Source organism: Bubalus kerabau, chromosome 6 (assembly GCF_029407905.1).
Source record: "Bubalus kerabau isolate K-KA32 ecotype Philippines breed swamp buffalo chromosome 6, PCC_UOA_SB_1v2, whole genome shotgun sequence".
Classification (NCBI taxonomy): domain Eukaryota; kingdom Metazoa; phylum Chordata; class Mammalia; order Artiodactyla; family Bovidae; genus Bubalus; species Bubalus kerabau.
The window spans coordinates 21,598,238-21,621,891 of record NC_073629.1 but is presented as its reverse complement, the minus strand read 5'-3'; the positions used below and the strand labels follow the sequence as shown (position 1 = coordinate 21,621,891).

The 23,654-nt window shown below is 42.4% G+C and overlaps 1 protein-coding gene across 1 annotated transcript; it reads left to right on the top strand.

Moving 5' to 3' along the window:
- Window positions 1-458: 458 nt before the first annotated feature.
- On the top strand, window positions 459-9,389 carry LOC129656058 (high affinity immunoglobulin gamma Fc receptor I-like). The gene is given in 8 exon segments (XM_055586852.1): window positions 459-512; window positions 910-930; window positions 1,690-1,944; window positions 5,765-6,016; window positions 7,781-8,065; window positions 8,894-9,067; window positions 9,070-9,105; window positions 9,108-9,389. Coding segments are annotated over 8 exon segments (1,110 nt in total). The 5' UTR covers window positions 459-481; the 3' UTR covers window positions 9,164-9,389.
- The last annotated feature ends 14,265 nt before the right edge of the window (window positions 9,390-23,654 follow it).

Genomic DNA, 23,654 nt, shown 5'->3' with positions numbered 1-23,654 from the left:
ATAGGATATTAAATCCTGCATGTTTTTCCAGAGGTACAGAGGCTGGTTTGCACAGATGAGTAACTCTTCACATGCCTCATCAACACTGATATAGATAATCTGGATTCAAATGATCAGGTTTTGAAGGCATTAGCCAGTCTTTGAACCAATTTTTTTAAAATGGAGATTTGCCGTAGTCTGGCCCCAAGAAACAGAATTGGTGGAGAGAGAATATAATCAGAAGAGAATGTCAAAACTTTAGCCCTTCCCTTGGATTCTATAAATTCCATAAACCCAAAATCCAGAGTGTCAAACTGGGGGAGATGAGCCTAGAAGTATGAAAATGAGATCATGCCTCAAGAATTAGGGATGCATTTCCCAGAAAAGGAGCATGATGAAAAACGGTTTCCTTCCTCTTTTCTAATCTTGACTCCAGAACCCCAAACAGAAACTCTTTAATGTCTTGTGTGTTACAGATTTCACGGTTCCTGTCAGATTGGAGATGTGGCTCATGATAGCTCTGATCCTTGGGGGTAAGTTGGGTTTAGAAAGGGGTAACTAGAAGGCTCTGGCTGTGGGGACTCAGGACTTTTTGTCTTCCTTTGGTATCCTAGGCTAGAACTCACGAGTATGGAGACAACTGTTTCTATGCTTCCATGGTTTACTCGTGTCTATTGTATCAAAAAACTGGGGAGGGAAACTCTGAGGTAACAATAAGCCTGGAAGCAGGGTGTCAAAATAAAGCCCCACCAATAACCATCTGTAGGCTGTTCATTATCACCAGTACCCGATTTTGGAAAAGTGGGTAAAGAGAAACTCAAGAGACCTAAATTGGTCCCTCAGAGTCCATGTTAATTCTGTTTCCTCAATTCTCCCTTCCTTGTCATCTCCCACTGACCAACTGCTGTCTCTGTTCTTTGTCTCTTACAGCTCCAGTTGCTGAGCAAGTGGGTGAGTAACTCAACTTCTTTTCCTGTCACAGAATGGGTCCCCTTATTCTAAAGAAGAGAGTAGAGGGAGAGGACAGAAAGGAGAAAGATTTATAAATGATGTAAAATTCCCTATATTCAGAGTATGATTGTGACCAAATCCTGGTTTTTAAGGTTTCTCTGTAAAATTTTCCAAATGCACCCTGATCTCTTGATTAAATGCCTAAAAAATGTGTATATAATAATAAGAAAGGACCAAAATTGCAAAAGCATAGATGTAGTTCTGCTGTGTTTTCCAATACCCCCCACACCATTCCCCTTTAGACGAAAACTATTTATTTTTTCTTCTCCTCAGAGAGAACCAAACAGGTACTGAAGGTTTCAAAGTGTAGAGTTTGAATCTAGATTTCCAACACAGATGTTAATTAAAGTCTGAGGTTAACCTTCAGAGACAGAACAGTACAGAAGATAGGAGAATCAGTTCCAGTTTGCTCTAGTTTAAAACCATGATTCATGCTTACCAACGAGACCTAAATTAGTCAATTATTTCTCAGGAACCCCAAATCTCCAATAGCCAGATGCAGCTTTAATAACATGAATAGAACTCTGCTGCAGGATCTGGATACTCTTAATGGTTAGCTTTTGTAGTTTTCTACTTGCCTATTTTTCAATCTGAGTATTGATACTGGATTTTTTTTTCATTGTGCTAGCCATATCTTGCCAGTTGCTCAGACTTCCTTTTTATTCCACTTGATCTTCTTTTCTTTTAATCCCCAAGCAGACCCCACAAAGGCAGTGATCACTTTGAAGCCTCCATGGGTCAGTGTATTCCAAGAAGAAAATGTAACCTTATTGTGTGAGGGGCCCCACCGGCCTGGGGACACTACTACGCAATGGTTTCTCAACGGCACAGCCCTCAAGACCCTGGCCCCCAGATACAGTATTAACAGTGCTACATTCGATGACAGTGGTGAATACAAGTGCCAGACAGGCCTCTCAATCCTAAGTGACCCAGTACAGCTAGAAATCCACAGTGGTAAGTATGCACGGAACAGGAGGGCTAGAAATCACAAGGTCTTCATTGGTGTTTTCTCCTTCCTGGATGCCGTGTGTGTGTGTGTGTGTGTGTGTGTGTGTGTGTGTGTGTACCGATTTATCTGAGTATGCGTCTCAGCTCTATGTGTCTACCAGGTAAAAGTCAAGATACTCAAAACATAACATTAGGTTTCTTAAACTGTGCCCCAACACCTCATCTAGGGCAGCTCTTCAGTTCAGTTCAGTTCAGTCACTCAGTCATGTCCGACTCTTTGCAACCCCATGAATCACAGCACGCCAGGCCTCCCTGTCCATCACCAACTCCCAGAGTTCACCCAGACTCACGTCCATCGAGTCAGTGATGCCACCCAGCCATCTCATCCTCCGTCGACCACTTCTCCTCCTGCCCCCAATCCCTCCCAGCATCAGAGTCTTTTCCAATGAGTCAACTCTTTGCATGAGGTGGCCAAAGTACTGGAGTTTCAGCTTTAGCATCATTCCTTCCAAAGAAATCCCAGGGCTGATCTCCTTCAGAATGGACTGGCTGGATCTCCTTGCAGTCCTTAGGGTCTAAGTTTTAATCTAGATACTCTACTAAGACTTTATTTTTCAAAGTTATCTTGTTCTGTTGAAAAAGTTATGCCTGCACACATAGTAAATAGTAATTCAGGGAAATGAACAATCACATTTCCTTCCCACCCAAACCCCAAGTCCTGCAGTTATCTTCCACAAAAACGAAACTGTTAATATATATGAACTCCCAAGTCTTGCAGTTACCTTCCACAAAAATGAAAATGTAAGTATATATACATTTGTTTTTAAAAGTGGTTGATAGAATACTCCATATACTATCTTACACCTTACTTTTATCACTTAAAATACTTTGGCTGTCTGTTTATATCAATAGAAATCTACTTCCAACTTTTATAATTAACCATTATATTGGTAAACCTCTATTGTTTCCATTTTTTGCTTTTACAATCAGTGCCTGCAGTAAACATCTTTATATACATAGTCTGGGGCACATTTCACATATATTGGTAATATAATATTCTGGACATGAAATTACTGTGAGACTTTGAGAATTAAAAACTTTGGTGAATGGAAGCAGAGAAAACAATCTCCACCCACTTAAATCTGTAAGAGGTTCCTACTTATCAAGAAATGGAGACTAGTATTTTTTAGGGCAAAATGTTTCATTATTCAGGACAAATCATTCAGTTGGGTGATTCAGTTATTCAAAAGCAATGTTAAAACTTCTTTGTAATTATTAATCAAAAGTTAACTCATACTGGAGGCAGAATTAGATTTATGTAGACCAGGGTGCTTTTGGAGGAAATGTGCTTTAGCCAAGGAAATGTTGAGAATGTCAGAGCAAATGCTAGGTGTTCCTTACATGTCTCTTAAGACTCCGAGACTCAGTTCCTATGCGAGAGAGGTAAGGGAAGCTGACAGAACTGTTTAAACATGAGATTTTGTATAATTCAAGCAGAAGCAGAAACATTTCATAGTTCAAATAACAAAAGATGAGCTAGGGCTGGGAAGGGGCCATTTTCTTTGCTTCTGCACAGACTCTTGAACTTCAAACACACACAGAACACACACACAGAAGTCGCTCAGTCGTGTCCAACTCTTTGTGACCCCATGGACTGTAGCCCACCAGGCTCCTCGGTCCATGGGATTTTCCAGGCATGAATACTGGAGTGGGTTGCCGTTTCCTTCTCCACTGATGACTTATTGAGAAAAATATCTTTTACATTATTTGTTACAGTATACTACATATCTTTTACATTATATTTTGGGCTTCCCTGATAGCTCAGTTGGTAAAGAATCCGCCCGCAATGCAGGAGACCTGGGTTCCATCCCTGGGTTGGGAAGATCCCCTGTTGAAGGGAAAGGCTACCCACTCCAGTATTCTGGCCTGGAGAATTCCATGGACTGTAGAGTCCATGGGGTCACAAAGAGTCAGACACGACTGAGTGACTTTACATATATTATATACATTATATTTTAATGTAAAATTTTATTGAAGTATATCATGTGTGCTTACAAGCTAAGTCGCTTCAGTCATGTCCAACTCTTTGTGACCCTATTGATCATAGCCAGAACATTTCTAGAATCACAGAAATTCCCTCTTGCCGATTTCTTGTCACTACCCTCAACACTGACTTCTAATACTGGGTATGTGCTCAGTTGCTCAGTCCAACATTTTTATACATGTCTTTTACTGTTGTTTTAGTTGCTAAGTTGTGTCTGATTCATGTGATTCTTTGTATATTCTGGATATATTAGGTAGCATTTTGATCAAAATTCGTGTTAAATCTGGTATCAATTCCTTGATGTGTGTTGAAAATTGCTTTGTGGCCTACTATGTGCTCATTTTTTAATCACTGTTGCATGTGTCTTTGTACAGGATGTGAATTTTCTTTTTTTAAGGTACATCATTCTATAAATCCTGAAATCAAGTCTATTAATTGTATCATTCAAATATTTATATCTTTATTAGTAGTTTTGACAGTTTCTGATGGAAGCATGTTAAAATTTCCCACTGTGTGTGTGGAGGCAGAAAGCAAAGGTGTCTGTGTGTTTGGGCAGTGCAGTCTTTGAGCACCTTTTGGCTGGGAATGAAAATATGGGAATAAAGAATGTTCATTCTATTTAGAAACACTATGGCAGCATCCTAGACTGTAAAAACCATACACCATATAGCATGGAATACATGCTGTCCATTCTTAGATAAATTCTGGAGGGAGGAAAAGCACTATTATCTCTTCTCCTCTTTCGTCCTGTAAGAACCTCATCCTCATTTAGCTAAGCCAACTGCCCCAAGGGAGATAAAATAAAGTAGGCCTTTTGGGGTATGTATGGAGATGAACATCAAAAGGGAGAGCTCATTTGATTTGGAGTTTGTTTTTAACAGCTATGTCACTGATTTGCACATATGTGAGCATTCCTATCAATTTAGAAGCATATATATATATAGACATACACACACTTACATACGCTTGCCATTCTGTGTGTTTGTCTTAGTATGTGTGATACCATTAACAAATTAGTCAGGAGTTAGAATGTATTAGTTTTTTATTGCTGTGTAACAAATTACCACAACTTTAGCAGCCTAAAACAACATACATTTATTATCTTTCCATGGGTCAGGAGTCTTGGCACAGCTTGGTTGGTACTCTGCTGAGGCTGCAGTCAGGGTGTTGACTGGGCTATGTTCCTCCCGGCAGCTCTTCCAACCTCCCATGATCATGGCAGGACTCAGTTTTTTGCAGTTGTAGGATGAGGTCCCCGCCATTTTACTGGCTGTCAGCTGGAGGCCAGTCTCATTTCCTGAAGACCCCCTTCTTTGTGGCCCTCACACAGGCCCTCTCACAACATGTCAGCTCACTTCTTCAAGGCTGGCAGGAGTCTCCTGCAGCCCAGTCAGCTAAGACAACTTCATATAATGTAACATCATCATAGGAGTGGCATTTCAGAAACTTTGCCATATTCTGTTGACTGGAAGTAAGTCATAGGTTCCAGCCACATGCAAGAATGTGACTCACTGGGGGCATTTTAAAATGCTGCCTACCACATAGAGTAAGTTGTTTTTGTCCCAACCTGGAAAGAAAAAGTAAGAAGGGCCTGCTGGTAAAGATTACTTTTCTTCCTAGCAAAGCTAAAGATATTTGAGGAACAGGAGACAGACCTTAAATTCAACAGAGTTCTAAAGGTGGAACGTTACAAAGTGAAAAAAGATAAACCCACAGGGTCCAGCTTTGGCTTTCTTGTACCTCTGCCACCATATACACACATTTTGTGCCCATATTTTCCAGACTGGCTACTACTCCAGGTCACCAGCAGAGTCTTCACAGAAGGGGACCCTCTGGCCTTGAGGTGTCATGCATGGAAGAATATGCTGGTGTACAAAATGCTTTTCTACAAAGATGGCAAGCCCTTTAGGTTTTCTAATCAGGATTCTGAATTCACCATTCTGCAAACCAACTTGAGTCACAATGGCATCTATCACTGCTCGGGTGAGAGAAGGCGTCGCTACACATCAGCAGGAGTATCTATCACTATAAAAGGTACTATATCTAAATAGTCATAGAGCTATTAGTTATAAGAACCAGAAGAACCATCATAAATTATCACTTCAATTAGCAAGTGAAGAAACTGAACTTCAGAGAGGTAAACTGCCTTTAAGAAGGCCACACAATGACCAGTGGCTGGGCTGGGAGCAGAACTGAGGTCTTCTGAGTCCCTGTCCATTGCTCTTTCCAGTATACCACAGTGCCCCATCACTAATTCCAGGAACTAACGTCAAGGCCATGCCATAGTGGGAATCTACTTCACCCATTGTATTTTAGTTGCAAGGAACAGAGATGCACTCAAGGTAGGTAGGAAGATTATTAGAAAATAACTCAATGAAACTTCATAAAAATTCCATAGTGAGGAAGACATTAGGATGTGGTTATACTTTCCATCTATCTCCCAGGGACCACGCGGCCTCTCTGGTTCCACTTCCCTCTGAACATCTGCTAATTAAGTAGTTCCCTCTGTCCTAGTTTGCATGTGGCTCTTGATATAACTCTTTCATGGCCTTTATCTTAGTAGTCATAACCACTAGCAACTTCTGTCTGAAAAATAGTTCATTCCTATGGAAAAAAAATTATTGTCCCAGATTATTTCTTTCTGTCTTTTTGACTGCACCACACAACTTGAGGGATCTTACTTCCCTGACCGGGATCAAACCCTGCCCCGACTGCAGTGGAAGCACTGAGTCCTAACCACTGGATCTCCAGGGAATTCCCCTCCAGATTATCTTTTGAGTCAGAAACACAAGTATTGAGTCACTGAACTGGCTGAGGGGTGGGGTGTTGTTGAGGTCCTTAGTGGACTGGAACCTGGTGGTCCGGAGTCAACAATAAGAAAGTAAAGGAGAGAAAGAGGCTGATATGCGTTGGTTTACACAGAAAGCCAATAAAGCTCCTGGCACAGGGCTTGCTCTGTTCACGGAGGCCTCAGGCACCCTCTCAATGGGGTGAAGGCGCAGAGCACCTTCTTGAGAGGGTCTTAGAAGCCTGGGCAGGAAAGTGAACTCCGAGGGCCTCTGTGCTCCAAAGAAATAGCCTGAGAGAGAGAGAGAGAAAGAAAGAGAAAGAAAGACACAGGGACCAGAGCTCTGATGGAGGAAAGGCGTTTTATTCAACATTATGTAGGTATTTATACTGTCTTACAAGATAGCTATTTTCAGCAGAGATAAAATCAAAACTTACAAGTTATCAAGAAAACATGAGGTCATCCACATGAAAGAGATTTGTAAATAACCACTTTTACCATATGGCTCATAAAAAGGAAGAGGGTACTTATTACTGTATAGAAAAACTAACGAAGGAAATGCCTGGATTCCTCAGTCCTGGGACAGGCTTGCCTCTCCTCTTAATTCCTGAATATTCAGGAATTAATAAGGAGCAGAGAATTCCTGACAGATCCAAAACAGCACACAGGAAGCCTCCTGTTAAATGCTTCCTGACAGAGTGTCAGTGTCCACTCCCGGTTAAACATTACCAGAGGGTCATATAATAAATGACATGGCTATTTAGTGAAGCATGAACTACGTAGAGGTATTCTCCCCAGAAGAATATAGTCAAGCTAGTAACTGTAAGTATGTCTATGAGGAAATCCTAAGAATACCTTTCTGCTAGAAGTGGAGAAACTCTGTCTTATAGATATATTCTCTAGGGGCAGGTTTCCCAAAATGGGTAGGAGTATATCTTCTGTTAAAAAAACAAATAAAAGAACCTTGACACTGATGCAGGCCACCCTCTCCCTATCAACTTTTTCTTCAGAGCTATTTCCAGCCCCAGTGCTGAGAACATCCTTCTCATCCCCTCACCAAGAGGGGAATCTAGTCAACCTGAGCTGTGAAACAAAGTTGCCCTCAGAGAAGCCTGGTCTGCAGCTTTACTTCTCCTTCTATGTGGGAAACAAGACCCTAATGAGCAGGACCACATCCTCTGAATACCAGACATTCATTACTAAAAAAGAAGACCGTAGGCTATACTGGTGTGAAGCTGCCACAGGAGATGGGAATCTTATCAAGCGCAGCCCTGAGCTGGAGCTTCCGGTGCTTGGTGAGTAGGAACGAGGGGAACTGACTGATACACAAGGAGACATACCCTTCCCTCCTCTGGGACTGAGATCTCATGACACTTTTTTCACAGCCCACCCAGGAAAAAAACCATGAACAGGTATTTGCACTCTTGATTCAAAACTTCACTGTTCTCCTCATAAACTTCCTTAAATTTCCTTTCCTTTCTCTTTCTTCTCTTTCCTTCCTCCATTTATTTCCTCCCTTCTTTTCCTTTCTCTGTATTTTCTCCTGCCTCCTCTCTCTCCCTCTTCTGTCTCTCTTCCTCCTTTCTTCCCTCCCTCTTTCACCAATAATCTGATAAAAAAATACATTGAATTCTTCCTATTTTATAGGTCTGGGGATATAAAGACACTGGGGTACAGTTTTTTTACTTCAGAGAGCTCACATGGTAGATTGGTGAGACGGGGGCTTTGTGGATTGCACATGAATACCTGCCTGCCCAAGTGTCTACGTATGGCTGAGGTAGAGGGAATATGAGCTCCAGAACAAAGACTCTTTGGGGAAAAATGTTTATCTTCAAACTAAATTCTAATCTTTAAATGGCACAGATAGCAGTTGTTGCTAAAACTAGGAAGTAAGTGCACTGGCAAGGCCCTGGCAGTTAGGCTCTTAAGAGGAGCATGCCCCCTGTCCATAACCATAGAGCCCAGCTCGAGCTACCACCAGCTCCTTCCTGCCCCCCAAAGCCCCAGCGTCTCCCTCAGGCACAGACATAGCAAGTCTCAGCCAACCTTCTCTTCCAAACATAACTCAGCCAGATCCCTCTGGTTTCTAAATAGCATGTATCCTCTGTCATTTTCTTTTACAGGCCTCCAGTCAACAACTCCTGTCTGGTTTCATTTTCTTTTCTATCTGGCAATGGGGATAATGTTTTTGGTGGACAGTGTTTTATGTATTATAATACATAAGGAACTACAAAGAAAGAAAATGTGGAATTTAGAAATCTATTTGGACTCTCTGGACTCTGGTCATGGGAAGGAGGTACCTCCTACCTTCAAAAACATAGACAATTAAAAGAAAGTGGAAATGTCAGAAACAAGAACAACTGCAAGAAAGGACACACCAGGAGAAGCCCTGAGGGGGTGGACTGTGGCTGTCATGCCATGGGTGCCCAGAGGTCCAGAGGCCCCTTCCCCTCTTCTCTGTGTAAGCACGGGGCACAAACACCCAAATGTTGACAGACACGAGAACTGCGACTCCCATGGCACCTAACTCTTCAATAAAGCAAATAAATGAGGTTGACTTCAATGGAAATAAACTGGAAAAGTTGGTAACAAGGATGATTTTAAGACTTACTCTAAAGAAAAAGTTTTTTTAAACTTGGAAGTCAAGTCTAACCTGATTATCCTATTAAAATAATAAATTATTGTTATCAAATTATTTATGAGCAAGAATTTATTTACAGAGACAGGGTGAAAAAGTAAGTGTGTGTATATGTAAGAGATTAAGATAGAGAAAGAGAAAGGGGAAGAATATGAGGGAGACAAGAGGAAACAGTATAAACAAAAAAAAGAAGAACTATAACCCACAAATGAATCTGGGTGACTGAGAATGAGAGAGTTTATACTTCTTGGTGTCTGGGTGGTGCCTTGATGACTTTTCTGTATTGCATACACCTCAAAGAGATACAAAAAGAAACTCATGATTAAAAATGGGTGTATCACTTTTGCCCTTTCCTTTGAGGTTTTCTCATAACCTCTCTGTGATCAGAGACTTGCGACTTGAAGCAGATGGAAGAGCACCATAGCCCCCTGTGCTTCCTTAGTCTGTGGACAATGAGAACGTCCTTCTCCCCTTCATCTTAAGAAAAAAAGTACAGTAACTGTCATCTCAACATAAATATAACTCCAACAGTTGTATTAAAAGAAATGGTCATAGATCATCATAGGAGCCTTATTGGTTACCCATATTTGGTCTTATGGACTGTGGAAACAGAAATTAGAATTGCAGGGAATTAGTTCCATAGGAAAGAGGCCCAAAGACCCTCTCTGGAGAGACTGTCTGTAGAAGACTCTAGCCTGAGGAATTGGGAATTGAAGCAGGAAGTGACAGTCACACTCAGAGGAGACAATTACATTCTACCCTCACGAGGTGGATGGAATTTCAGGAATAGGGCTCCCTGGGGACGGAAAGTTGGGGGCAGACATGGACAAAGACCTGGCGGAAATTGTAATGAAGCCGATCATCGTTAACATATCCGCAAGTACTTCCTTCTTCCCCATGCTTTTCTTTTGTGCTTCCTATCTGGAGTTTTACATGCTTGTATCGTTGCCACAGTATTTTCTCATATATACTTTAGTATACTTAACAAATGGATCTGACTCAGTTAGTTTCTTGATTGAACAATCTGTACCTCCATGTACCCTCATTTCTAGTGTATAGCTGGAAACAGGCTCTTGGCATCCACAGATGGAGGCACACCTGCCTGGTCCGCAGGCCTTGGTGCTGGGTCTGGTTGAGGTCTGATGCCGCCTCCCCCTTTCTCCAGGTGGGTGTACAGCCCTACAGTTTCTCTACAGGGGTTGACTGCCGTCTCCCTAGCACTTGCCCAATCTCTCTAAGGGCTCACTCCTCTTTATTTTTATTCCATCCACTGTGGAAACATACAGAAATCACTGGCTCCTACTGGAGAGAGAGGCCCACAGGACCTAGATCCCTTCTTTGTTCATCATCCTCCACCTTTGGTTAAAGCCTATGTATGAGGGGACCAGGCAACCATGGGAAGGAAAGTGAAAGATTCTCTCGGTCTGCTCTAGAGACAAATCAACAGGCACCCACAGGGAAACTTGACCTCATGGTCTCATATTTTGAATCACTAAATCCAATTTGTTTCAGACACAAAGACAAACACACTGATCAACTTGAATCTTCACACCAGTTTTCAGTTAGCAGGGAGAGGCACAGCTGAAAAAAGTCAAGAGATGGTTGCTGACTCTGGCCTCTGGAGCATGCATGATCACTGGAAAGGAGCCATTCTGTTTCCTGTGGTTTGTGTGCTACCACCTCAGTCTCATGCCCCTCTGTACACTTGAGATGTTTCCTGTAGGCAGTTCTCCAAAATGCCTCTGATTCTTAAAGGTTCCTCTGCTGTGTGTATTAGCATCCAGGGACACCCAGAAGTGCTTCTGTAAAAGCTGACATCAGCTTTTACTTACTGGAGGATATAGGAAGTATGTTTTACCAATTCCCTTCAGAAAGTGCATTGGAAACCAAGTTTAGGCTCCAGATCATGTGCAACAAATTCATTTGGCCACCATCTTGTCAACTAATAATAACTTAATGCATGGGTACATGTTCAAGATTTATAATCAGATGTATCTTGGTAAACAAACCAAAGTGGTCTTTTACCACCTATAAAAACAAAAATTCTAGTAATTTTACTTAAATCTTTCAGAATTTAATATCATCCGGACAAATCAAAGTCTTACATGTTTTTAACCCAATGCTTTTTTCAGAATAGCTAAGACTATTTATTGAATATTTAGTATCACATTATCTATTTATAATAATTTTTTTTTGTTTTTGAATATATACTCAAATCCAAAATGTACAAAAATCTTCTTCCATCTCAGACTCCAAGCCCTTTGTCTTCGTCTGTTTGTGCTATTATAAAAGAATACCATAGGCTGGGTCGCTTGTAGACAGCAGAATTTATTTCTCATAGATCAGGAGGCTGGGAAATCCAAGATCAAGGTGCTTACAGATTGATTGTTGACACCAAAATCAGATTGATTATATTCTTTGCAGCCAAAGATGGAGAAGCTCTATACAGTCAGCAAAAACAAGACCGGGAGCTGACTGTGGCGTGGATCATGAACTCCTTATTGCCAAATTCAGACTGAAATTGAAGAAAGTGGAGAAAACCAACAGACCAGTCAGTATGACCTAAATCAAATCCCTTACGATTATACAGTGGAAGTGAGAAATAGATTAAAGGGACTAGATCTGATAGACGGACTGCATGATGAACTGTGGATGGAGGTTCATGACATTGTACAGGAGACAGGAATCAAGACCATCCCCAAGAAAAAGAAATGTAAAACAGCAAAATGGCTGTCTGAGGAGGCCTTACGAATAGCTATGGAAAGACAAAAAGCGAAAAGCAAAGGAGAAAAGGAAAGATATACCCATTTGAATGCAGAGTTCCAAAGAATAGCAGGGAGAGATAAGCAAGCCTTCCTCAGTGATCAATGCAAAGAAATAGAGGAAAACAATAGAATGGGAAAGACTAGAGATTTCTTCAAGAAAATCAGAGATACCAAGGGAACATTTCATGCAAAGATGGGCTCAATAAAGGACAGAAATGGTAGGGACCTAACAGAAGCAGAAGATATTAAGAAGAGGTGGCAAGAATACACAGAAGAACTGTACAAAAAAGATCTTCATGACCCAGATAATCACGATGGTGTGATCACTCACCTAGAGCCAGATATCCTGGAATGTGAAGTGGGCCTTAGAAAGCATCACTACAAACAAAGCTAGTGGAGGTGATGGAATTCCAGTTGAGCTATTTCAAATCCTGAAAGATGACTCTGTGAAAGTGCTGCACTCAATATACCAGCAAATATGGAAAACTCAGCAGTGGCCACAGGACTGGAAAAGGTCAGTTTTCATTCCAATCCCAAAGAAAGGCAACGCCAAAGAATGCTCAAACTACCACACAATTGCACTCATCTCACACGCTAGTAAAGTAATGCTTAAAATTCTCCAAGCCAGGCTTCAGCAATATGTGAACTGTGAACTTCCAGATGTTCAAGCTGATTTTAGAAAAGGCAAAGGAACCAGAGATCAAATTGCCAATATCCGCTGGATCATCAAAAAAACAAGAGAGTTCCAGAAAAACATATATTTCTGCTTTACTGACTATGCCAAAGCCTTTGACTATGTGGATCACAATAAACTGTGGAAAATTCTGAAAGAGATGAAAATACCAGACCACCTGACCTGCCTCTTGAGAAACCTGTATGCAGGTCAGGAAGCAACAGTTAGAGCTCGACATGGAACAACAGGCTGGTTCCAAATAGGAAAAGGAGTACGTCAAGGCTATATAGTGTCACCCTGCTTATTTAACTTATATGCAGAGTACATCATGAGAAACGCTGGGCTGGAGGAAACACAAGCCGGAATTAAGATTGCCAGGATAAATATCAATAACCTCAGATATGCAGATGACACCACCCTTATGGCAGAAAGTGAAGAGGAACTAAAAAGCCTCTTGATGAAAGTGAAAGAGGAGATTGAAAAAGTTGGCTTAAAGCTCGACATTCAGACAACTAAGATCATGGCATCAGGTCCCATCACTTCATGGCAGATAAATGGGGAAACAGTGGAAACAGTGGCAGACTTTATTTTTCTGGGCTCCAAAATCACTGCAGATGGTGACTGCAACCATGAAATTAAAAGATGCTTACTCCTTTGAAGGAAAGTTATGACCAACCTACACAGCATATTAAAAAGCAGACATTACTTTGCCAAGAAAGGTCCGTCTAGTCAAGGCTATGGTTTTTCCAGTAGTCGTGTATGGAAGGCAGCTATGCTAACCACTATACCACCAACGCAGTAGTCATGTATGGATGTAAGAGTTGGACTACAAAGAAAGCTAAGCGCCGATGAATTGATACTTTTGAACTGTGGTGATGGAGAAGACTCTTGAGCGTCCCCTGGACTGCAAGGAGATCCAACCAGTCCATCCTAAAAGACATCAGTCCTGGGTGTTCATTGGAAGGACTGATGTTGAAGCTGAAACTCCAATACTTTGGCCACCTGATGTGAAGAGCTGACTCATTTGAAAAGACTCTGATGCTGGGAAAGATTGAGGGCAGGAGGAAAAGGGGATGACAGAGGATGAGATGGTTGGATGGCATCATCAACTCGATGGACATGGGTTTGGGTGGACTCCGGGAGTTGGTGATGGACAGGGAGCCCTGGCGTGCTACAGTTCATGGGGTCACAAAGAGTCAGACACGACTAAGCGACGGAACTGAACTGAAGAGCCCAAATCCTGATCTATAGATGACTATCTTCTTTCTGTGTCCTCATATGCAGAGGGGTGAGGGAGCTGTCTGGGGTCTCTTTCATAAGGGCATTAAATAACCACCCATGAGGACTCCACCATCATGACTCAATCACCCCTCACCCTTGGCCTCATACCATCAGCCTAACACCCCTAATACCACCCACAGCCTAATACCACGGCCTAACACCCCTCACCTCCTAATACCATCCATCACATTGGGAATAAGATTTCAACATACGAATTTGGGAAGAAACATGAACACTTACTCCAAAGCACCTTCTAATATCCTTTCCAAAGATAATTTCTATTGGTTGTTTTCTGTCATCTCAGAGATTTTTATGCTTTCATAGGCAAATGAAAGAAGGCATTCTTTCTTCTATCTCCCTTTGTAAGCAAATGTTGGCATAATATACACACCACTGCACCTGGCCTTTTTCAAATAACTTATTAGGAGCAGCACTTGCTCCAGAGCTCCTTGGAGGGTCCATCAAAGCCTACACTACAATCTGATTTCTTCTTCTGCCCAATCCTATGTCCTCATTCTCCCTTTCATAAGGGTTCATCCCTAATAATCATCTTGTTGGTGGCGCAGATGGTAAAGCATCTGTGTACAATGCGGGAGACCCAGGTTCGATCCCTGGGTCGGGAAGATCCCCTGGAGAAGGAAATGGCACCCCACTCCAGTACTATTGCCTGGAAAATCCCCTGGAAGGAGGAAGCCTGGTAGGCTACAGTCCATGGGGCCGCAAAGAGTTGGACACAACTGAGCAACTTCACTTCACTTCACCCCAAACACTGTCTCAGCCTCTGCTTCCAGAAAGTCCAACCTGAGTAGTTTGTAAGTCACTACAACAATTGTAAAGCCTCCGGAGTCTCATAAGACATTCAAATAACATGTTTAGGGACACACTTCTTGTAACAGAGAACAAAACATTAAAAATAATTGCACCACACCTCCATTTTGGACAGGAGAATAAGCTTGATATTCCTGTGAATGTTTTTGGTTTAACACCTTCTCAAATTGAATTTTTTGAGCTGTCTTATGAAGCAAAAATGTTGTCTCTCCCTCTAGCTGTAAGCAAGAGAATATTTTCATTTTTTTTTTCTGATTATACTTTTATGAGTTACACAGGCTTGCATTTTAGTCAGGGTTTAGAATTTCACTAGTTAATATTAGATACAAAATGCAAGCCTGGGGACTTCCCTGGTGGAGCAGTGGATAAGAATCCTCCTGCCAATGCAGGGGACATGGGTTTGATCCCTGGTCATGGATTCTACATGCTGCGGAGCATTTAAACCCCAGTGCCACGATTATTGAGCTTGTGCTCTAGAGCCCAGGAGCCGCAACTAATGAGCTAACGGGCTGCAACAACCGAAACCCGTGCGCCTAGAACCTGTGCCCTGCAACAAGAAAAGCCACCACAATGAGACGCTTTCGCACTGTATGGGAAGAGTAGCCCCTACTCACCACAATTAGAGAAAGCCCTTGCAAAGCAACGAAGACCCAGTGCAGCCAAAAATAAATTAATTAAAAAGAAATGTAAGCCTACTAATTTTATTTGCAGAATCAAGAAATGGGTCAATATGATTTTCTTCAATACAGGTAAAACAAGCACCGTACAGCATTTTACTTTCTATAGTCACCACCGCTCCCTATTATCATACATATGGATTGCTTCACTCACCAGCATAGGTGTCCTTGAAGGCTGTACGAACTCACAGGGATATATAAAGATATCCTAACAGGTACCTTGGCAATGATAGTTTAAGAAACTCATCCCCTAATCATCAATTTCCACACGCACCCTTTCATTACATTCGTGCAGCCTAAGAACATGCCTGCTGTAAATGCTGAAGCTGGTTCATCCTTTTAAAAGTCTTCTTTCCCATTCATCCTTCTCCTAGTTTACAAAAGAAAAGCGGGTGAAAGATGGGTAGCTCTCACCCATCCCAAATCATGATGCACTACCCCAGGGATTCCAAAGAGACAAAAGAACTATTATACAAACCAGAGGTAATTTTCATCTTTCTCTGTCTTATACTTATGGGAGTTAGGTGCCAAGTCAGGTATTCAAAACCACTGTGGGCCCATGTTGAGATGTTTTGAATCCCAGTATACTGTAGAGAGGTAGGGCAGATTTCACAACAATTTTTATTTGAAGATCTTGCTTCCTTGCATTATTATTAAAAAAAAAAAAAAAGGCTCGGCTCTGCGGCAAAAGTCCTCTGAGAGCAAGGCAAAGAAAGTGTAAGTAAGAAATATTTGATAACAACCTTGTGCATGCTTAGTCACTCAGCTGTGTCTGACCCTGTGACCCCATGGACTGTAACCCACTAGGCTCCTCTGTCCACAGAGTTTTCCAGGCAAGAATACTGGAGCGGGTTGCCATTTCCTACCCAAGGGGATCTTCCCAAACTCAGAGATGAAACCCAAATCTCTTGCATCTCCTGCACTGGCAGATGAATTCTTTACTACCTGATAACAACAGCAAATTATCTCATCTGGGACAACAAACACGCACAGCCCATACCTAACCTAGTCATCTATGAATTAGGCTGTATGCGAATCTATAACACGTTGTTTGGGGGTTTAAACAACTCCAAAATCCCAGCACCTTACACCAATAAAGTGTTGTTGTTCATATTTACTCCAGGGTCAGCTGAGAGGGAGGGAGAAGGCCAGTTGTCTGTGCCAGAATGAAAAAGAGTTCTGGAACATCTCAAACCAGGAATTAAACGCTCTAGCCCAGAAGTCACAACCAACACTTCAACTTCCAATGCTTGGGTCAGAACTTAGTGTTACCCCCAGCCACAAAGAGGATGTGAAATCCTCAAGTAAGCAAAAACAAGGAGCTGGAAATATTGTGACAACAGCATAAATGCAATCACAGAGTATTTAAGCTATGCCAAAAGCATGCTGGGAAATACCAACTAATTTCATGTCTCCCTGCCTCATCTCAGTAAAGGGAAGAAGGGGTTGATCTTCATTCATCATGACTCAGTCTTGTTTCTTAGTTGAACAGGCAGCATGATTTTAAAAACTTGAAAAGTCTTTTACTTCTAACAGATTCAACATTATAGCTTCAAGTAAAACAAGTGTGTAGCGTGTCTTCAGTCGTGTGCAACTCTGCAACCCCATGGATGTAGCCCACCAGGCTCCTCTGTCCATGGGATTCTCCAGGCAAGACTACTGGAGTGGGCTGCCCTGCCCTTCTCCAGGCAACCTTCCCAACCCAGGGATCGAACCCTGGTCTCCTGCATTGCAGGTGGATTCTTTACCACTGAGCCCTTGGAGAAGTTGAAGGCAAATTGGTATTTTAAACCCTTCTCTGTCCCAGACTCATGTTTAGTACTGATGGGCCTCACTGTGCATCGGGCACACGGATGTGAGATTTCAGTAACAATTTAGGGTGACTGGGGCAGGACGCCTGTGCCCATGGCGGGTTGACCCTGGCCAGGGGCAGCCCCTTCCCAAGTACTCAGCAGCTGCTGGAGTTCATTTTGCTCTGGGGAAATGGAAGGGACTCTCCCTTACAGGCACCAGCTGCCCCAAGGCACAAGGCTGTTTGAAGCAAAGAAACATCCAGAGCTATGGTCCACCTTTGGTGTCACCTGGAGTAAGTCACTCAAGCTTGCATAAGCTAGGAATTCTGTCCACTCCATTTGGGTGACTTTTTGCAGGAAGTCAGCCATTTTGGGTCTGTTCTCTTTTGAGAGCTGGGCTACTCTGGAGACCTCTGGTAGTGGAAGTGGAATTTTAGACTCACTTTCTCTAATTATCTGTCTGTGTGACTGCAGCTTCTTTGTTGTTTGTGTTTTTGTGTGTATCATTTTGGGTTGGGCCACTCTGGTTTGTCCTTCTGTGCGTGGGACCACATTTGTTATTTGCATGTTGTATGTTTGTGAATCAGGATTTTCACTGGTTAGTTGAGATGTCTTTGAATAATGGAGCTAGCATGTGATGACATCAGGTACCCTTCCCTATTGAGCTGGGTTTCGCCTGTGGTGGAACATTGGTTGGGATATTCCCTTTGCAATGGGTGGAAGTCTCATTTTTTTGGTGCTAGGGAACTGTGAATCTTAGAGACCATTTTGCACTGCATTTGTTTGTTTGGTATTTGATAACACCTGGTATTTGATAATAATCAGAGCTCTATTCCATCTTATAGTCCCCCTCTAGGGTTAAAAAAATTTTTTTTACACTGCATGGCCACTATATTCTTTAGACTCTGGAGCAGGGGAAGAATTGGTCAAGATGAAACTTTTTAAATTCCAAAACTGGCCCTTTTTTGTATATGCAGTTGGAGAAAGCTGGCTTGATGAAATACTTTTTTCAGAATTCTGACACTAAGAAAATAAAAAATACTTCTAAGAGAAAGCATGAAGTTAACTAAATAAAGTTAACTTATTCCTACTTTTATTTCTGGTTTTGTGTTTGTCGGGTGAATTGCCATGACACATGCAGTCATGATCTCCTGTCTTTCAATTTGCATGAAATTTGTTTGTTATTAATAAGAGGAATCTTGGTTTGAAAAAGTTGAGGAAGTTGTTGAACTTCACCCTTTTGTTTTTGTCCTGCAGGGATTACATTTTTGTTTTTTTGTGTGTGTTTGTGTTTCTTTTGTGTGTAAATGTGCCAGCTATGGGAAACTCAAATTTGTTTCCTGAATACAGCTTATTCAGCTGCATTCTCCAGAATTGGACCATTTTTTGGTTATAATACTTCTGAGTTAATTTGTAAATGATTTCTATTTAACTGACTCAAAAGTAAGCGCTTACAAATTAAATACTTTCTAATATTTAGAAACTTGGCCAAAATGAATTTCATATCATCATGATCTGGGAAAAATATTCAGTACTGAATTGATACCTGGTATTGAAACTAGCTTAAGTTTGTTGTCTTGCTAAATGTACCTAGATTTATTGGAGGTCAAATAAGACAGTAAAGAAACTGTCTGCAGTGTGGAAGACTTGGATTTAATCCCTGGGTTGGGAAGATCCCCTGGAGGAGGGCATGGAAACCCACTCTAGTATTCTTGCCTGGAGGGCTACAGTCCATAAGTTTCCAATCAGAAAATGCTGGTATGACAAACAGTTCACAATTACTTGCCTCTTGGTTTTCACTAAAAATTAAGGTGTTTAAGAGTTGAGGATTCTGATCTAAATGTGTAATTAAAGTTACTAAGAATAAAGGAAAAAATTATCAGTATATAATAGGAAAGTAGGACATATGTGCTGAGTAAAAAACACATGAGGAGTTTTATGCATGGTCAGGCTGAAATTAGATTAAACTTAGGTAAATGGATTTTGCTAATATATGTGGATAACCTGCAAAAAAAAAAAAAAAAAAAAAAACATGGAGAAATACTATACTATCACTTTAAACTGAAAAAAAAAAAACCAGACTGTAAAATCTTTACATATAACACACAAACATAATTATGCTAAAATGTGCATAGAAAAATGACAAGAGGGAAATTCTCCACATTTTAATACTGACTTTCTTTGGTGAATTATTTTGTTTTCTTCTTTCACATTTTCTGCATTTATAATATTTATAATAGAAAAAAGACAAATATTGGACTAGGAATCAATCTTGCAGTGACTAACAGCATGGTATGTTTGGAACTGCAAACCTGACATCAGATGCTGGTCTTTTTACTTTAGAAGGGCAGTCATTCCTAAGGCTTAGATCAATTTCCTATTGATCTAATTGACCCAATTTCCTATTGACCATCAGCTTCAGCACTACACTTCAGTGGTTTCCTCCTGACATATCCACGTGTTATCCTCAAGATTAAGGATTATCAAAGAAAAGGGGGGAATTGCAACAGAGCAGGATGAGCACAGCCCTTAACACCTAGCATTGCTGTGCCTCATTACTTTGCACCCTGTTACTAGGCAACAGGTCTTGTTCAGCCATTGCTCAGTGCCTCAAGCTCCGGCCCTGCCCACAAGCAACCAGCTGTCAATGAGCAACATATAGTGTCCTGCTAAGCTATTGGTCAGCGCTGAGCTGGACCCTGCCCACCGGTAACTGTCAATGCGGGACCACTGGGGAAGTAATTCAGTCAAGGGTCTATGGGGTGGTGGTCATCAGGTAGAGAGTGAGGTAAGAGGCAGATTGCAGGCCTTCTCCTGGAGGCCTTCCAGTTTACCCAGCCTTGGACCAGCAGATGAGCCGGAGGGCCCAGGGAGCAAGGCCTCCACTAGCCAAGGCCCAGGACTTGAGAAGCAGTGAACCTCTTCCCCATCCCTGTCTCTGTGACCCACTAGCAGTGGCCATCTATATGAGTCATAGTCTGTGAGACCTGGTCTCCCCATTTAGACGGCCTGAGGAGACTGAGGGCCACTTGGGTTGGATGCCTGGCTCCCTCTGGGATGATAGCTGGGCAGGATATGGGAACCTGGCCCTGAAGGAGCTGCCAACTGAGATCTGCCTCCTCTTAGCCAGGACTGGGACCTTGGAAGGTAAAAGTTGTGCCTTGGGACTTTGCCTTTCTCGTCAGGACAGAGAATAACATTCATCTGGTAGAGAGTTACAGGAACATCATTACCTGACCATGACCTGACCTTGAGAACAAAGGATCTGACACCCAGAAGTCTGCAACAGCTAACCATGCCCATCCCTCACTTTTTGATTTTAAAGGGACATGCTGAAAGCTTTCAGTAACTTTGGGGTTCTTAGGACATGAGCCACCCATCTGCTTGTATGAATCTGTAATAAACCCTTCTCTGTTCCAGACTCATGTTTAGTATTGATGGGTCTCACTGTGCATGGGGCACATGGATGTGCAATCATCACTGTACTAGATACTGTAAATCCATATTCATATTTTCACTCGGTTGCAAATCTGCAATCATTTCTGTTTCTAACTGGTGTTAGTAGATTCCACTGTAAAACTGCTACACTAACGGTCATTAAAACATTTTTTTTAGCTCCACACTTACTTACTAGAACCGGGCTAGCGGAAGGACAGACCAAAGCAGTAGCTCTGGGAATGACGCGGAATCTTCTTCGTGCTCCGACGGTATCCCTCGGAAGACCGCTGGCGCCATCCTGTGATCTCCTGTGCACATTGCGATCTTAGCTCGCCAGGGACTGGGGCCAGGGCTCGGGTTCCGGCGGCGCAGAGGCTAGCAGGGTGCACGCTTTCTGCAACCTCTCCCCAAAGTCCCATGACAAATATTTGCTTCCCCAGAGCCAGCAAGTGCAAAAAATTAGCTCTGGTCGGGTCGGCAGACAGGGACGGCTTTGTCCCGCTCTTGGGCCGGCAACGGCGGCGCCAACCCCGGGCCGCCTGTTCCGGTTGCACTCCCGGCCGCCGTCCGGCGCGGGGGTTGCCAGGAGGCGCGGGACACGCAGGAGTTTGCCGGCGGCCGCGGCCTCGGCTGAAACCTGGTCCGGGGGTCACCGGAAGGGGAGGAGCGCTAGCCATCTGGCGAGACCTAAAGAAAAAGGCGGCTGGAATCGGCGGCAGCAGCAGGGAGGGAGCAGGTGGAGAGTACGAGGCGGCTGTCCAGTAGAGCACTGATGACTTCCCTGCTGGTTCTGTCACCATCAAGAGCCAGGAAGGGACCCTCGGCCGGCAGAGTGTGCAGGCTGCTGGGCAGGGAGCCCCCAGGCTTTTCACAGGCTGCTCTGAAATACTTTTGGGAACTGTGGAGCTTCTCCCTCAAGGGTCCAAGGCCTGTCTATTCCGGAAGACATTTCCGGGACTGAGAACAAGGCCCCAGAGGGGAACTGATGCAGCTGGCTGGGAGAGAGGAGGGAGGTTGGGGGTTTTTTTCCTCGCTTTCAGTCTCAGCAGGGACAACACCCAGGGCCAGCTGGATTTACCAAGGCTTCATCTGAGAAGCCCTTGGGCCCTTATCTTATATTCCCCAGGGCTAGACCTAAGCACAGTTATGGAGCTGAACAGGCAACCAGGTGTGGAGAAGAGTTGTTTTTCACCTTCCAGCCTGTAGGGAGGGCCCTAAACTCATTTGGGGATCACGGGAACTTCTGCTCGAGTCCAGGCCCGCTTCAGAACACCGGGAGGTTACTAGTCTGAGAAGGAATCTCTGTACCAAAATATACATACCATTTTAATACTTCTGTATCTAATGTTGCTGATAGTTATGTACTTTTTTTTTTCAAACTTAAATTTACTAAAGGAGTAACTTTAAATTTTCTTTCAAAGAACCAGATTATGATTTTAATTGTTTTGGGGGAGTGGGGAAGTCTGTTCCATTGATTTCTATCCTATTTTTTCTGCTTTCCTCAGGTTTTATTATTCCTTTATTAGCTTTTAATAGCTTTAATTCATTGTTTTTAATAGTTCTTATTTTCTCATAAATGCATTTTAAAGCTATGAATTTTCCTCTGACCTCTTCATATAGGTTTTAAAATGTAATGTTCACTTTATTTCTAAGGAGTATATAATTTTTATTTTGATATCTTCTTTCAGTTCAGTTCAGTTCAGTCGCTCAGTCGTGTCCGACTCTTTGCAACCCCACAAATTGCAGCACGCCAGGCCTCCCTGTCCATCACCAACTCCTGGAGTTCACTCAAAACTCATGTCCATCGAGTCCGTGATGCCATCCAGCCATCTCATCCTCTGTCGTCCCCTTCTCCTCCTGCCCCCAATTCCTCCCCGCATCAGGGTCTTTCCCAATGAGTCAACTCTTCACATAAGGTGTCCAAAGTACTGGAGTTTCAACTTTAGCATCATTCCTTCCAAAGAAATCCCACGGCTGATCTCCTTCAGAATGGACTGGTTGGATCTCCTTGCAGTCCAAGGGACTCTCAAAGAGTCTTCTCCAACACTACAGTTCAAAAGCATCAATTCTTCGGCGCTCAGCCTTCTTCACAGTCCAACTCTCACATCCATACATGACCACAGGAAAAACCATAGCCTTGACTAGACGGACGTGCTTTTCCCCAACAGTATAGATCAAGGATAGTATTTTTAGTTATTTCATTGCATTATGATTAGCAAATATATCTTGTATGGCTTCAGTTTTTTCAGCACTTGTTGAGTTTTCATTTGTCATCTCACACATGGTCAGTTTCTAATCAGTTTTGCATGTGAATTTCAATATAATGTACTCTGTTGGATAAAAATGGTGCAGGTATAGTACACTTATGATTGATCTTGTTAACTATGTTCTTCAAATCCTCTGTATCTTCAAATAAGTTTTTGTTGATTTAGTCTTAATTCCTGAGAAAGATGTATCTATGCTAACATAATTAACACTTGATTGTTGACTTATTTTAAATCTTTGTGTATGCACTCATGAAGATATGCATGTGTGTGTACCTGTGTTAGATGCAAACAATTTTTTTTTACATTGTATAATTTAAAAGCTTTGTCCCCCCCCAACCCCCCGCCACACATACACAATTAGCAAATGGGCTTCATATTCGACTGGAAGTTTTCTTCCTATAGTCACCTTTCAAGTGCAAACAGTTCTTGTTGTTGTTGTCAGTTGCTAAGTCCTGTCTGACTCGTTGCAACCCTGTGAATTGCAGCATGCCAGACTTCTCTATCCTTCACTGACTCCCAGAATT